The sequence below is a fragment of the Tenrec ecaudatus genome, chromosome 1, assembly GCF_050624435.1.
Source record: "Tenrec ecaudatus isolate mTenEca1 chromosome 1, mTenEca1.hap1, whole genome shotgun sequence".
NCBI classification, from domain to species: domain Eukaryota; kingdom Metazoa; phylum Chordata; class Mammalia; order Afrosoricida; family Tenrecidae; genus Tenrec; species Tenrec ecaudatus.
The window spans coordinates 314,241,151-314,256,923 of record NC_134530.1 but is presented as its reverse complement, the minus strand read 5'-3'; the positions used below and the strand labels follow the sequence as shown (position 1 = coordinate 314,256,923).

Sequence of the window (15,773 nt, the reverse complement as noted above, 5' to 3'; positions counted from 1 at the left end):
AGCTCACTGTTGCAGTCATTGTGTCAATCCATCTGGTTGAGGGCTTTCCTCTTTTATACTGCTCCAGTACTCTACTGAGCATCGTTTCCCAGGGATGGGTCTTTCCTGGCAACAGAAGATAAAGTCTTGCTGTCCTTGCCTCTAAAGAGCATTCTAGCTGTGCTTCCTCTAAGAAAGGCTTGTTTGTTCTTTTGGCAGTCCTTGGTAGTTTCCATATTCTTCACCGGGACCATCACTCACATGCACTGATTCTCCCTGTCTTCCTGACTCAATGTCCAACTTTCACATGCAGTGGAGACCACTGAAAATACCATTGTGTGGGTCAGGTGATGCTTAACCCTCAAAGTCACATCCTTGCTTATCAATACTCTAGAGAGTTTTGTGCAGCACATTTACCCAACCCAATGTGTCCTTTCAGCTTTTGACTGCTGCATCCCTGGGCATTGATTGTGGATCGAAGAAAGATGAAATCCTTGACAACGACAATCTTTTCTCTGTTTATCATGATGCTCCATGTTGGTCCAGTATGAGGAGTCTTGTCTTCTTGATGTTGAGTTGTAATCCATACCAAAAGCTTCAATCCTTGATCTTCACCATGAAGTGCTTCAACGTTTCCTCATTTTCAGCAACCAAAGTTGTATCATCTGCATATCAAAGCTTGTTAAGAGAAATTCCTCCAATCCAGATGCCGCATTCTTCTTCATATAACCAAGGTTCAATGATTATTTGCTCAGCACGGACATTTTATAAGTGTAATGAGAGGGTATAACTATGATGCACATCTTCCTGAATGGAAATCATGCAATATTCCCTTGTTCTGGTCACATAACTTCCCCCTTGATCCACATATGGGTTCTCCATGGGCACAATGTAAACATATTTTTGGTATTCTCTGTTTTCAGCGAAGATCCATCTGATATTAGTAATGATTTTCTTGGTTCCTCTTCCTCTTCTGAATCCCTCCTGAAGCTTTGGCAGCTCCCTGTCATTGTACTACTGCCACTGTTGTTGGATGATCTTAAGCAAAATTTTACTGGCATGTGATATTAATGATATTATCCTATAATTTGAGCATTCGATTGGGTCACCCTTTCTTTGGAATGGATACAAACATGAATCTCTCCTGGTGAGTTGGCCAAGTAGCTGGCTTCAAAATGTCCTGGCAGAGATGAGTGAGTGAATCCAGCTTGTTGAAACATTCCAATTGGTATCCCATCAATTTCTGGAGCCTTGTTTTTGGCTAATGCGCTCTTCCTTCAGTACCAATGGTCTTGCTCATATGCCATCTCTTGAAATGGTTAAATGTTGACTACTTTGGAGAGATTTTGTATTGTTTTGTATGTACAGGGACCCTGTGTGTTCTTTCTGTCTTTTTCTGATACTACCGGCCATATAAAACATTTTGCCCACAGAAATTTTCTTTCTTTTTTAACTTAATAATTTTATTAGAGGCTCATACAACTCTTATCACAATCCATACATCTCTCTATTGTGTCAAGCATATTTGTTGCCATCACCATTCTCAAAACATTTGCTTTCTACTTGAGCTCTTGGTATAAGCTCCTCATTTTCCCCTCACTCCCCTCTCCCCCTCCCTCATGAACCCTTGATAATTTATAAATTATTATTATCTTGTCATATCTTACACTGTCCAGTGTCTCCCTTCACCCACTTTTCTGTTGTCCGTCCCCCAGGGAGGAGGTTATGTGTAGGTCCTTGTGATCAGTTCCCCCTTTCCACCCCACCTTCCCTCTACCCTCCTGGTATCCCCTGTCTCACCACTTGTCCTGAAGGGATCATCTCTCCTGGAGTCCCTGTGTTTCCAGTGTACATCCTCTGGTCTAGCCAGATATGTACAACTCAAGGCTTGAAATTTTTCTTCAGTTCTTTCCATTTAAGATATGCTGAGCATGTTCTTTTTTGGTTTTCTAACTCTAAATCTTTGCAGGTTTCATTGTAATATTTTACTTTTGTCTTCTAGAGTGGTCCTTTGAAATTTTCTGTTCAGCTATTTGATTTCATCATTTCTTCCATGTGCCTCAGCTACTCCACAATTAAGAGTAAGTTTTAGAGTCTCTTCTGACATCTGGTTTGATTTTTTTCCCTTTCTTTGCTGTCTTTTTAATGACCTTTTCCTTTCTTCATGTACAATGCTCTTGATGGCATCCCAAAGCTCACCAGGTTCTTCCATCATTAATGTTAAATGAATCAAATCTGATCTTCTGATGTTGCCTAAATGCAGGTGGGATATACTCAGGGTTGTATTTTGGCTCCTGTGGACTTCTTTCAATTTTTTTCAATTTTCTTCAGCTTCAATCTGAATTTACATAAAAACCATTCATTGATGGCCATTCCTGTCAGCAGTATATATAAATATACTTATAGCTGAGCTAAAGAGTATATGGTATATACTATTGCGATATTTTCATCTTATGCAGGGCATTTTTACTTCCCTGTGTTATTAATTGTCCATTTTCTCTTTCTCTTTTTAAAATCATTTTATTGAGGTTCAACAACTCTTATCACAATCCATAGATACATCAATTGTCTAAAGTGCACATACATTCATTGCCCTCCTCATTCTCAAAATTTGCCTTCCGCTTAGGTTCCTGGAATCAGCTCCTCATTTTCCTTTTTTCCTTCCTCCCCTCCCTCGCCGCTCCTTCCTCCCTCATGATCCCATCTGTACCGCTGTGCATCCTCTGGTCTAACCAGGTTTGCAAGGTAGAATTGGGATCATGATAGTTGAGGGGAGGAAGGGTTTAAGAACTAGAGGAAGGTTGTGAGTTTCATTATTGCTAAACTGAACCCTGAGTGACTGATCTCCTCCTCACTACCCCTCTGCAAGGGATGTTCAGTTGTCTACAGATGGGCATTGGGTCCCCATCATGCGCTCCCCTCATTCACAATGATATGATTCCTGCCCCCCTTCCCCCGCCTTTGGTGCTTGAAACCTGGTCCCCTCGACCCTTCATGATCACACATCTTGGTGTGCTGCTTCCATGTGGGCTTTCTTGCTTCTGGGCTAGATGGCTGCTTGTTTATACTTTCAAGCCTTTAAGTACCCAGATCTATATCTCTAGATAGCCAGGCACCATCAACCTTCTTCACCACACTTACTTATGCACACATTCGTCTTCAGTGTTTACGTGGGGAAGGTGATCACACAATGATAGTTTTTGTTCTTTGGTGTCTGCTACCTGATCCCTTCAACACCTCGTGTTCACATAGGCTTGTGTGCTTCTCCTCTGTGGGCTTTGTTGCTTCTGAGCTAGATGGCCGCTTGTTTGCCTTTAGGACCCCAGATGCTATATCTTTTGATAGCCAAGCAGCATCATCTTTCTTCACCATGTTTGCTTATGCACACGTCTGTCTTCAGCGATCATGTCGGGAAGGTGGGTATCATGAAATAACCGTTTAGCTGAGCAAGGTGCTCTTGTATTGAGGGAATGCACGTGAGGAGGCCCAATGACCACCTGCTACTAAACCTATAAATATATGCACATAGGTCTATTTCTCCCATAATCATAAATATATTTACATATGTACATGTCTGTATCTAGGCTTCTATGTATGTCCATTTTTCTCTTTCTTTCATTTAATATCTGCCCCACAGATCACGTCTCTGCTTTGAAGTTAGATATGAATTCAAACCCCAAATCCTTCACTGTGTAGCCATGGCCAAGTGATTTCATCAATGTGAGCTATTGTTCTTCCTGTGCACAAAATTAACATGATAAGACCTGTCTTTCTGGGTTGTCATCACAATCGTACAAGATAAAATATGCCTACTACAGTTGATGGCACTTGGTAGACACTTCATTCATGGTTGTCATTATTTAATAACCACCATATGTCTGTCAGTTTGATTTGCATCTCTCTGAGATAGTGAAAACTAAGCTGCCAATCTTTTACATACCAAGAGGATCACCGATGAGGAACAGGATCCAAATGAGGAGGATAGACTTGGTGATCTACATCCAAATTAGCCAATGAAAACCTCATGGGTTACAATAGAATATTGTCCAATATCGTGCTGGGTATATGCAGGAAACAGCAGTCACCAGAGCAGGGCACTGTGTTTGGTAAAGCAGAAGTGAGTGAAGCTCTCCAAGAGATGTGTTGACACACAGGCCAATTCAAACACACCAATGAATTCAAACAAGCCAGTGGTCATAAAAATGGTGCAGGACAAGGTCAGGTGTTGTTCTGTTTCACACGGGGTTACCATGATATCAAGTCCACTCAACAGTAATGGGCAGCGATTGTTCAGTCGGCATCATCATTTAGGCAAACACATAAACAAAAAACAAATCCACTGCCACTGAGCAGATGCTGACTCATAGCAACCCTATGGGACAGAGTAGAACGTCCCCTGTGAGTTTTCAAGATGGTGACTCTTAATGGGAATAGAAAGCCCTATTTTCTCCTCAAGAGAGGCTGCTGGTTTTGAACTGTGGACCTAACAAATAGCAGCCCAACCTGTAACCACTACACCACCAGACCTTTTTCCATTATTGGGGAATACCCGTGGAATTTTTCGGACTTTAATGGGGCCAGCCAGTGGTTTTACACTAGTTTCTCCACATTCTCACTTAGTTTTCTCCGGTATTTGTAATATAGCTCCAGGGGATAGGACAAAAGCCATCAGATCTCAGAGAAACTGACTTGACCTGACTTCTAAGCAGTACTCATGCCAACCAAATACACTAGACAAGACCTCCTCTATTGACCACAGGGTCAAAGAGGACAGTCATTCTGATGGTTTGCTACCCGGTTTTACTTCCTTCTGGCTGACATCAAGTCATGGATACTGTCCACATGTTGCTCTGCTGTGGAATCATTCTCCGCTGCACATGAGCTCTCATGGACCTTCAAGTTTGGCTCAGGGGGATTCCATGTCTATCAGTGCACAGTTGTGCTCCATGGAGTTTTCAATGGCTGATATTTTGGAAGCAGATGCCAAGCCTCCACTGGGTGGATTTGATCCTACGTCCTTTCAGCTATTAGGCAGAGGTGCTGTTTGCACCAAATGCAACATAAAAAAGATTCTTCTATAGTTGCATTTTAATAAGCTAGCACTCTTAAATTAAAAAAAGAAAACTCTACAGACACCTTATCTAAGGCTGATCAAGTATCAGCAGAGATCAGTGCCCCCTCCCAGCTCAAGAGTTCCTTGCGATCATCAAATCTATCCCTGAAGAAACACTATTCGATTTTGCAATTGTTGAGCTGGTGATTAGCAAAGAGATTCCTCTTTTAGTAATAATGCTACAATATTTTTTCTTGATATTTGTCATCTTGACTTTGGAATATAAATTGGTCTCGGTTTCTGAATCTATTAGCCGTGATGCATACGTGATGATTACTCTTCTCAGTATAGAAACATAATATTTAATTATAGGTGCACCAAAGACTTGCAATTCCATTTTCCCTCAGGGGAGAAAAACACCTATAACTGGAGTTTATGAAAAATGATTAGTTCTAGCTAATCCTGGGTAATAAATTGGATTTTTGAAATATGTGTGATTTTTAACATGTTAGGCTTTTCATCAGAAAGGCAATGCTTGCAGAGAATGCCCATGGAATATTCAAGCAGCAATGTCCCTTGCCTCACCATCAAGACAAACACAACCGAGGAGACCACCTATGGGATTTACTGGATGGTGAAGCTATTTTTGAAAAATAAAATGTCACAGAATGGTCAGAGGACAGGGGTCAATCTTGAGTGACCTCTTCCCTTTTCCAAAAGCCTGGGATTGTGATGTAATCCCCACCTTGCCTATATCCCAACCCCCTCTCGGGATCTGAGAAACACTGTTACATTGCATGGAGAAACAACCGACTTACTTTTTACACCGTGGGAATTAACACCACTCAGACCCTTCTCTAAGCACAGACACAGACATCTATACTCATTCCAGGAAAAAAAAAAAAAAGCTCAGTTTTGTTGGCCTGAGAAAGTCAAACTCAGCAGATTTTTTTTATCGCATTCATGTATGAAAAGTGAATTCTAATCACCATAGGCGTGATGGCATTTCTTCGAAACATAAACATACACAAAGGAACAGCTTTTCTAAATGGAGGACTTACTTCTAGATGAAAGACTCCAACCCAGTTCCCTCTGCCCTATCATGTTTCTTCCATTTGCATCTCATACCTACTCCAGCCCATCCTCCTCCGCAAGGCGATTAATTAAAGCGATGCCATTTTTCATAATAAAGGGCTCTGTCCGAGGGCTTTTCTTTGAAGGAACAACCAATGTTGTTTTGGTTTGCTGGTCTTTCTGCCAAATAGCACCCGAGAAAGCCCCACTAGCTGTGTCTAGGGCCAGGGTGGAGCAAATAACCCACAGCTGAAAAGGAGAGGACGCGGCAATCAACGGTTGATGCATTGTTTCGAGACGTGGAGAGCACCTGATCAACCGGAACCTCAACCTGGGTGTCTGCATCTTCCTGGACTTCTGCTGCCCCCCGCGTCTCAGCTCTCTCAGCTCCAGCTTTGAAAATGCCCTCATCTAGAGAGAAACACACAGTGAAAAATCAAAATCCAATTGTGACATCTTGTGGTTCCGTGTTGAAATTACAATCAAGTAGCTGATGGAAATTGGGTTTTTCTTGATGGGTATTTGGGTTCCCTTTTCGTTGATGGGCTTTCTGAAACCCTTCGGGTCTTGTATGTTTTCATGGGCAAAGACCCTGAGGTCAAAATAAATGGCAGAAGACGGCTCTGTCCTAATGTTTCAACGAAGAGTTTAATAATGCAACTCTCTAGAAATATTGTGAAGAAAACATTACATAGCTATTGTCTCAGCTGGGCCCGCCCCAACCCCATCTCTCGTATTCATGAAGCAATGACCAATCAATGCCCTAAAATAAAACTTCCAGAAATCTTCCTTTCCTCAAAGAATGCTACATGAAAACCATCAAAAACCCCGACTACAGAGGAATAGATAAACCAAGGTTGTACAGTCATACGATGGACTATTGTGCATCCTTGAAAAACAGTGACAGGGCTGTCAAGTATCTTAAGACATGGACAAAACGAGACACCACGATGCTCCGCAAAGTGAGTCAATCTCCTGAAAATAAATATTTCATGGCACAATCCTTATAAAAGAAAAGCAAGAAAATATGGTTTTCACACCAAAGGACAAGACTTGGAAAACTGTGAGGAGGCCAGGGTCAGAGGGACTGGAGGGTGAGGGGAGGCACAGGAAAAGATAAAGGGAGTGGGGGGGAGGGGGACAAAAGGAGCCGCATATGCGGGTGGGGTGGGGAGGAGTTAAGGGCATGCTGTAACTGATTTGATTTGATGAGATGGGCCGTGATACTACCTAGAGTGCTTTTTGTAAGTATTATCTTCCACCAACAAAGGGGGAAAGAATATATATATATGAATACTAAGTAAGTAAAGCTAAAATTTATGAGAGAGAGAGCTCACAGCCTTAACAACTCTCCAGATTCCTGACCCATTGAGTTAAACACTGGTCTGAGTGGCTATAGAAGGAGAAGTAGAACAAAATGGACGTGGATTATTTTGTGACCTTCAAGTTGGTTTCAGAAAAAAAGAATGTTATATCCGCCAGTACTGCAACATCTTGGGATAGTCTCCCCTACTCCAGGCTGCTGCACAAAAGGTGCACGTTGATGCAGAATCAAAGCACAAGGCACAAGGATAAATAGCTTGTATTTTTCAGATTTTTGCCACCTATGGCTTAAGGTCCTCGACTACAAAATGCAACTTAAATTTCCAAGACTTCAGTTTAAGCTTGCTCAACTGCCTTTCTATATCTCATGGAAAGCAACGATCGCTGCTCTCTGTGTTCAAAGTAATTTTAATGTCTCCTCTTGGATTCTTTGTCCCCGGGCTAAGTAATCAAAAGATCACAGGGCCATTTGTCATTCCTTCCATCCACTGGCCTCGAGACAGGCTTGATGCTGACACCATTCTAGCAGATGTTTTCTCTGTCCATTTTTTGTAAATCTCCAGGGACGGAGCTTTCACCCCCTTCTGTGGTTATCTAGGGCAACATTTCATTAGCCTCACCATCCAGAAAATATGGTTTTATCTTCTGCCTGCAAACCCACTTTGTTATTCTAATAGAGCTTTTGTCCGAACAGACAATTAGGTAGCACAGTTCACCTCACAATATTTCAGATCGTTAAAGTGATTAAGTCAGTCTAATGATAGATATTTATATCTTAATTTATCTACCACCTGTTTCTGTGTTAATATTCGTTAATACATTAATCGTTAATGTATTGTGTTAATTTTGTATGAGCTATACAATTAATTTGCGTATGTTCACATTTATTGAGGATCAGTGAACTGTAAGGCACAACAGAGACACTGTGGATGAGGTGTAGATACGTCTTTCAAACTGCTTTGAGCCCAATAAGAAGGCTGAGCTCTGCACCACCGATAAGGTACACCAGGGTGGGAAGTCAGCGCTGTAGTGGGTGTGGCCACAGCAGCTATCTCTAGCAGAAAGAGAGGGAGGGAGGGAGTTAGAGGAGAGGGGGAGGGGGAGGAATGGGAGAGGGAGGGAACCAAAAATGAAGGAAGAAGAAAAGCAGGGAGGAAGGAAAGAAGGAGGAAGAAATAAAGTGAAAGGGGAAGGAATCATGGCTGACAGCTGGAGGATGAGAGTGAGGAAGACCAAAGCTTTGTCATTTTTTTCCTAGAAAAACCATTTTCCCTTTTAATTACTTTTTTGTAACAGCACGACATGCCAGCTTTTCAACTATCCTGTTTCAAAATCGGAGACAATATGGTTATCCTCAAAGCTGATGCTGCCTGTTAGATTAATTCACGTGAATTAATTCATTCTGAGGATTATCTACAACAACCATTTTATCCCAAACTCTTATTTTTCCCCTGTCATTTAATGAAGTCTTTTGACCCAATAAACATTTCCTGCCACCAAATCTCATATAAAGTAATTTTTTATACTCATTAGAATTTTCCCAGATAAATATTCCTATATGTAGATGAATGAGGGGCTTCAAAAAGTTCATAGAAAAAATAGAATTTTTCTATGAACTTTATGAAGTCCCTTGTATACACGATATACCATGATCACAGATGTCTATGTGAATAACACGTGAACATATATCACATGAAGAAGTGACAAAAATATGTTTTTAGAAATTCTGGCACGGCATGCCCAAGCATATACTGCACATGCCTTGTTAGATTTTCTGAAGTGAAATTCAGCCTCACTCATCCTCAGACAATTGTCCGATGATATTACTTTAATCATATTTGTATAATAAGGGGACAACCCCTGGTCAAGAAGTCATGAACTTGGCAGTGCCCAGGAAACAGGGAAATCAAACAGCTGGAAACTCTGGGTTAGTTCTGGGCTGTCCGCAGCGGGCCCTGAGAGCAGTGGAGTTCCTTGCAGCAACTCTGTGCCCAAGTGCGTGGCACTGGAGACTGGCAAAGGTCAAGAGGTGGGCTGCTCACAGGACTGCCACACCCTGAACAGGGGCTGGTCTCACGGTTGGTGGGAGTCTGCCTGCACACGCCTAAGTCACACGATGCTTAACTCTCCCGCAGCCGGGTAACATGGCAGGGTGATGCGGGCACGATCTGCCCAGGCTCTACGAAGAAATCAATTTCATCAGAGCGAGGAGCATGTGACCCCTCTGAGCTCATGGCTCTCACACACACCCTGCGGTGTCCATGACATGGAATGTTGAAATAGCCCGAGCACAACAGTCAACCAGAGGGCACGGTGGCATGTGCGTGCCTGCCCTGCCCCAGCCTCCCCTGCCTTAGTAGATGCTCAGACCAGGATGAGGAGACCAACAGGTGCACTGCCTGAGGGGGTGGTGACCCGCTGCCCCGGTGAGGGTTGTTTTGTGGGAAGAAAAGGAGATTTCTTCCTGCCTTGGAGAAAGCAGGGTGCAGATCCAGGAAAGAATCCTCCCCAGGAAAAAGGCTGCTTTAGAAACTCGTGGGTTGGTGGGGGAGGGTTCAAAACCAAACCAAATCAATAGGCACCAGGACAAAGGCCTAACACTAAATCTGTTGGACAGATCGAAATATTGGAATAGAAGTCAATGTGTGTATATATATGTATATGTGTATATATATATATATATGTATATATATAATGCTTAGGAATCCTAGTAGCACGGTAGTTAAGCACTCACCTGCTAACCCCAAATCTGGCCATTTGGTTCCACCAGTTACTCCCCAGGAGAAAGACATAGCAGAATGCTTTCAATAAAGACTTACACTCTTAGAACTCCTATGAGGGGGGAATTCTACTCGGTCCTGTAGTGTTATCATAAGTTGGTATGAATTTGACTCAACAGCAAAGAGTGTGATGCTTAGGTATAAGCCCCCAAACCAAACTCACAGCCCACGAGTAGATTCTGAATCATAGCAAAGACCTGGCCCTGTGAGTCTTTTTGAGTCTTTACATGAGTAGAAATCCTCTTCTTTCTCCCAAAGAAACACTGGTGGTTTCGAGCTTCTGGACTTGCCTGGTAATCAGCCCAACACATTACCCACTGTGCCAGTGTATCTGGGCTTTGCATGGTATGCAAAAACCATGCAATACACACATTATTTGTGTGGAAAATAGCAATTTGTCGCAAGAACATGTCCCATACCATGTCCAAAGACTATACCTCTGCCATGTCTTAGAACTGGGCACTTGGATCTGAAATATGACTAGAGCCAAGGGCTGAGAAATATCAGGAAAAAGAATGCAAGTAGCAAAACAGAGAATGTGTCGATGTGGTTGTATATTTAGGACTAGGGTAAACACACAGTGTTTGTGCGCTGTACTCAATAGAGCAAAGACAAGTGGAAGGAAGGGCAAAGCGAGGTATTGGCAAACTATGTTACCATTACAGTGGAGCTTTATAAAAAACATTATCTTTCCATTCACGTTTTCACAAACTCTTTGAAGACCCCTTTGTATCTTATCCTAAAGGAGAAAGAAATAGAGGAAGTAAGCCAAGATTCTAAAATTGGAGTCAGTGGGATCAAGTAAGCTGCTGTTAGTTTCTCCGTCAAATTCTAGAGCTTGGAACTCAACGCAGTGATGGCGGTGCCAGCGGCCACTGAATTGGCCCTGACTTGTGACTGTGCACCACCTAGGAAAACACTGTGCAGGGCTGCACCAACCTCGTGACTCGTTGCTACTCAGCCCGCGGCCCATTGCTCTCCACAGGGTTTCCATTGACTGATATTTCTAAAGTGGATCAGCAGGCCTTTCTTCCTAGCTCCCATGCTCTGCAAGCACTGGAAACCTAGTCAACATCACAGCAAACACACAAACCCCCCTGACAGGAAGAGGGTGACTGTGCATGCAGTGCCTTGACTGGGAACTGAACATGGTCTCCCGAATGGATCACCAATTGCCTCGATGAAAGTATAGACAGAAACAAAATCGAAATTCTGCTTTAGATACACATGTAGTTCCTAACTCACAACTCACAGAGGCAGAAAGGAACAGATTTCGAAAGAGGATTAGATGATTCATCAAATGTGACTTCGCGTGTGCATTAAAGAGGAAAATTAGTGTGGCTTGACATTGATTTCTGCCCTCTAAAATTAGTTTAAGCGGCAACCCTCCCACTGATCCACAAGTGTCTCTGAGTCAAGCTTCAGAGACAGATGCCAGGTTCGGTGGGCTGTGGTTCTGACCCATGCCCTTGACTTCTTTAGGTGGTATTTTTTGCGTTCAAGTGTTGCCCTTGCTTAATAAGAAACCATAATGAGGGACCTTTGGATAATAACAGTGTCCTCATAAGGCTTGCGTCCAATGAGATGTGTAACTGGAGCAAAGCAGAGCTATGGCTGCCTTGCAGACCCCTCTTAGAATAAACATTTTACCAGAGGAGAGGAATAAGATCGATAACAACAAATGAAATAAAATTGAAAGGGCACTGGAATGGAAAATGGCCACTATGAGGCTATCAACAGCAAAGAGACGAATCAGCAAAGCGCAACATCGTGTACAGAGACACAAACAGGGAAAAGAAAGATAAAAACGTTCGCCGAGGGGGTGAGTTGAGGAGCAGGTTCTGTTGATCAGTGAATTGAGAGACAGAAGACCTCTTCAACGGTACAAAGCAAGAAGGGAAGATCAGAGAGCAATCCATGGGAGCAAACAGCCTGAAAGTGACTTTGTGATCAGGAAAGCCTACTAGGATTTTACGTTTCGCAGCAAATATGATGCAAAATTAAGGGTAAGGTAAAGGGACTTTCAGGGAATACAGTTATTTTAATAAATTGTATTCATCTCATTAAAATTCATTACAGAACACATGTTCACTTTATAAAAAGAGGAAAACAAGCATCCATTTAATCCCCTGATCTAGAGAAAACTGCCATTGATGGATTCCCATCTCTCTTGCTCTTCTCTGCTTCCCACACATGCTCACACATTCATTGAGCTGGGGTCTTATAAATACAGATTTCATAATTTTCTTGGTGTCTTTCTTTACATTCAAATCATATCATGCACCTTTCCCATGCAACGGTATGTTTGAGCGTAATGAAACACAGAGGACGGAGTCAGAGGGTAAGCAAAACATATTGTTACAAAATCATAGAAAAAGTGTATTGAAAAAAATAGATCGTTGTATAAAGTTACTGTCTCTCAACAAGGCGTCCATCTAGGCTTGCACACTCCTTAAAGTGGTGTTTCCATCTCTCTAAAGAATTCTGCTCACTTCAAGGTATACCGCGTCAAAGTGGGAGTGCGGGTATCCCCAAGAGAGCCACACTGTGTTCCTTTTTCAATTCTCCTTGATTTTCAATAACATAAAGAAGTCCGTAGTAGTAATATCAGGGGAGCAGGGTGGATGGGGTAAGGGTTCTCACTGAAATTCTCCTACAACAGCCCTTGCTACCGCCAACGACTGAGCAGGTGCATCGGTAACTGGGGAAAAGGAAATTCTTGGCACAATTGTCCTGGCCTGTTTCTCACCAGTGCAGGGTGGTTGTTTTTTGTTTGTTTGTTTCAATTTTCTTAAAAATTCTTCCTAATTAGCACTTATGATTATCCTGTACCCTTCAAGAAAATCTATCAATAGTACTCATTTGGAATCCCACTCTCCCCACCTCAACAATAAACCAAAAAACAAAAAATTTCTGAGCTGACCTTTCTGCCTTACATGGAATTGGCCCAGCAGTTCCCATTGGAAATCACCGCTTTGATTGGACCTCACTCTCTGGATTGTGTTGGCAAATCTAATTACAATTTATTCCATAGAATATCTTTATTATCCATCCATCTTGCTTAAATAACCAATGGAGAGGTCTGCTTTTTGAGTTATCGGACCTTCCTGACAAAGTCTGCTGGAGCCAAGGCGTTTGCTTCCCAAGTTTAGTAGCTTTCACATCAATGATTATTCTATGATCTCCTTCCATCCATTTCTGGATTTCGGCCATAAAATCTTCATTGTTTAAAGTCCACAGTCTTCCCTCTCTTGACTCATCTATTTTCATGTTGTCCTGATATTCCTTAAAATGCTTTATCCATCTAAAATCCATTGTTTTATCTGTGGCAGCATTCTCCATTAAACTTGTTGCAAACTTTCAATGGGTCGGGAAGAGATCTACTTCAATTTGGTAAAAAAAAAAAAAAAAAGAAGAAGAAGGAAAATTGATACCAGTTCTGATCTCGGTATTGTTTTTTACCATAGCACAAAATGTGCCGTGTGTGTGTGTGTGTGTGTGTGTGTGTGTGTACAGGTGAAGGGAAACAGACAATTCTATTATTGAAAGAACTTGTCTGCAGTCATCCAGTAATCACAAAGGCTTATTTAAACATGTTTTACTTGGAATAAAGCGTTGCGTGTAGGAACTGAAAGCCTGGCAACAATTCTCCTCCTATTGACTGTAATTAATGTAGGATACTGAACAGTACAAGCTAATGGATAGGTTAGATTGTATTGGTGTTATTGATTGATTGGAAAACATGTAGTGATAACTACTGTATAAAAGTCACTGGGAAATATGAAATTGTTGTTTTTTATGGTTGTAACATGTTGTGGAGAAGTCTCATGGGGATATGGGTTACTTACCGTTCCACTTATATCCCTTGCAGCACATTTTCCTTATCCTGAGTCTGTTTTCCTAAGAGGAAACGTGCACAAAGTAGGTCCTCACAATGGGTTCATTGTGATGCAAGGCAGAAGACAAGCCCTGTTGAACTTTCTTGTCTCACAAGCTGATTCTTTTCCTGCTAGTGAGTTGTTGAGGTGTAGCACCCCCTTGCCAGGGACAATCTAGCCCTTTAGTACTGATGCTGACAGTAAGGGGCTAGTTACTGAAGATCACCCAACCAAGAGGGATCCGCTGGGAACCAACAATCATGGTGAGACCTGGGAAGATGGGGCCTCCTTAGAGCTTCCCAGGCTGAGGAGTGTGCCAAGTCGGCTCTCAGAGGGGAAAGTCGGAGAATAGGGCACGTCCACTGGGATAGGCCAGCCCCATGCTAAAGACACTACCCAGCATTCCTTGTCCCCAGGGGGGGCCATCAAACCAGGAGGATAAGAGATTGGAAGCTCATCGGGAGACAGGAGTCCCAGAAGTAGCAGAAGCCCTGCTGCTGAGCCAAGCCAGGAGCAAGCATAGCAGAAGCCAGGAGAAAGTAGAAGCGGGTGTCTGCTCCACTGGGAAGTGGTCGCTAGTGGTCTGAGATGAGTGGACCAAGGACTGAAAGGCCGTGAGGGCTGTGAGAACAGGAGCCGCCCTGGCAGAGGCCGAAACCAAAGCTCGGGGGTGAGGCTGAAGTACACAAAGTACTCTTTCAAGGGCAAGTCCAGGGTTGTCCTGCGGGTAAACTAGGAGCAACTGGAGTAGAGGCAACCAAGAGAAGAGAGAGACAGGGAGAGAACCTAAGCCAAGGGGCACCAGCAGACACCTAAAACGTGCTACCTAGAGAAACAGAACAGGCATGGATATCCCTACCATGAAATGATGGGTTTAAGAAGGAGACATGATTTCTATATCTTATTTGCCATCATGAGACTCTCATTTACCATTGGCCCAGTGGTTAGACGCTTGGCTGCTCCTGATGAATGGGCGTGGTTCAATAAGCAGGAGAAAAGACTTGATGATTGTTTTTGTCCAGTTCACAGCCCAGGAAAGACGGTAGGGCAGCTATACACTGTGTTATAGGGTCTATCTGAATCAGAATCAGCTCCACAGAACTCAGGTGGGAGAGCTGCTCCCTCCTCCTGGTGGTCTGTGGTTGCGTAGGGTTTTGAGCAATGTGCTCATGTGCACAACTCTGCTTTACGCCTCCCCTCCATCTCCGTGCAACCTCTCACACCTTCCACCCGTCGTTCCACTCTCTCGCCCCACGCTCACCCCTGGGCACTCAGGAGTCCTGCATTTAGACACCATTCACTCACATCGATCCTGACAGAGAGTGACTCGTGATGGAATGCTGCCTCGCTACATTTTAAAGGAAACCTCACCACCCCACGATTCTCCCCATCCCATGCCCTACCATCTGAGTCTGATGAGACAACCCTTAGTACCCTGGTCTGAGCACTTGACTTTTTCAACTCCATTGGCCATCCTTAACTCTCCCTTACCACACATCCCTTCCATCACATTGAGTGGCTCCAGGCGAGATGCTAAACCGTAGCCCAAGTGCAATCAAGGCCACAGAACCTGTAGGCCATGGTACCACTGTGCCATTTTGTGTCTCGTGCATAGGAACTTAATGTCCAGCTTGCTGCTTCTATGCTTGTCCTTCTGTGACTGGTTACTTATGGTACATAATTTCA

At 43.1% G+C, this 15,773-nt stretch overlaps 1 protein-coding gene across 1 annotated transcript in view; it reads right to left on the bottom strand.

The window, feature by feature from the left end:
* Positions 1-15,773, bottom strand: part of DCDC2 (doublecortin domain containing 2) — a 223,867-nt gene that overhangs the window by 22,585 nt on the left and 185,509 nt on the right. Inside the window, exon 8 of the mRNA XM_075540741.1 lies at positions 6,417-6,517. Within this exon, the coding sequence (XP_075396856.1) occupies positions 6,417-6,517 (101 nt within the window). The remainder of the gene's footprint in view (positions 1-6,416; positions 6,518-15,773) is intronic.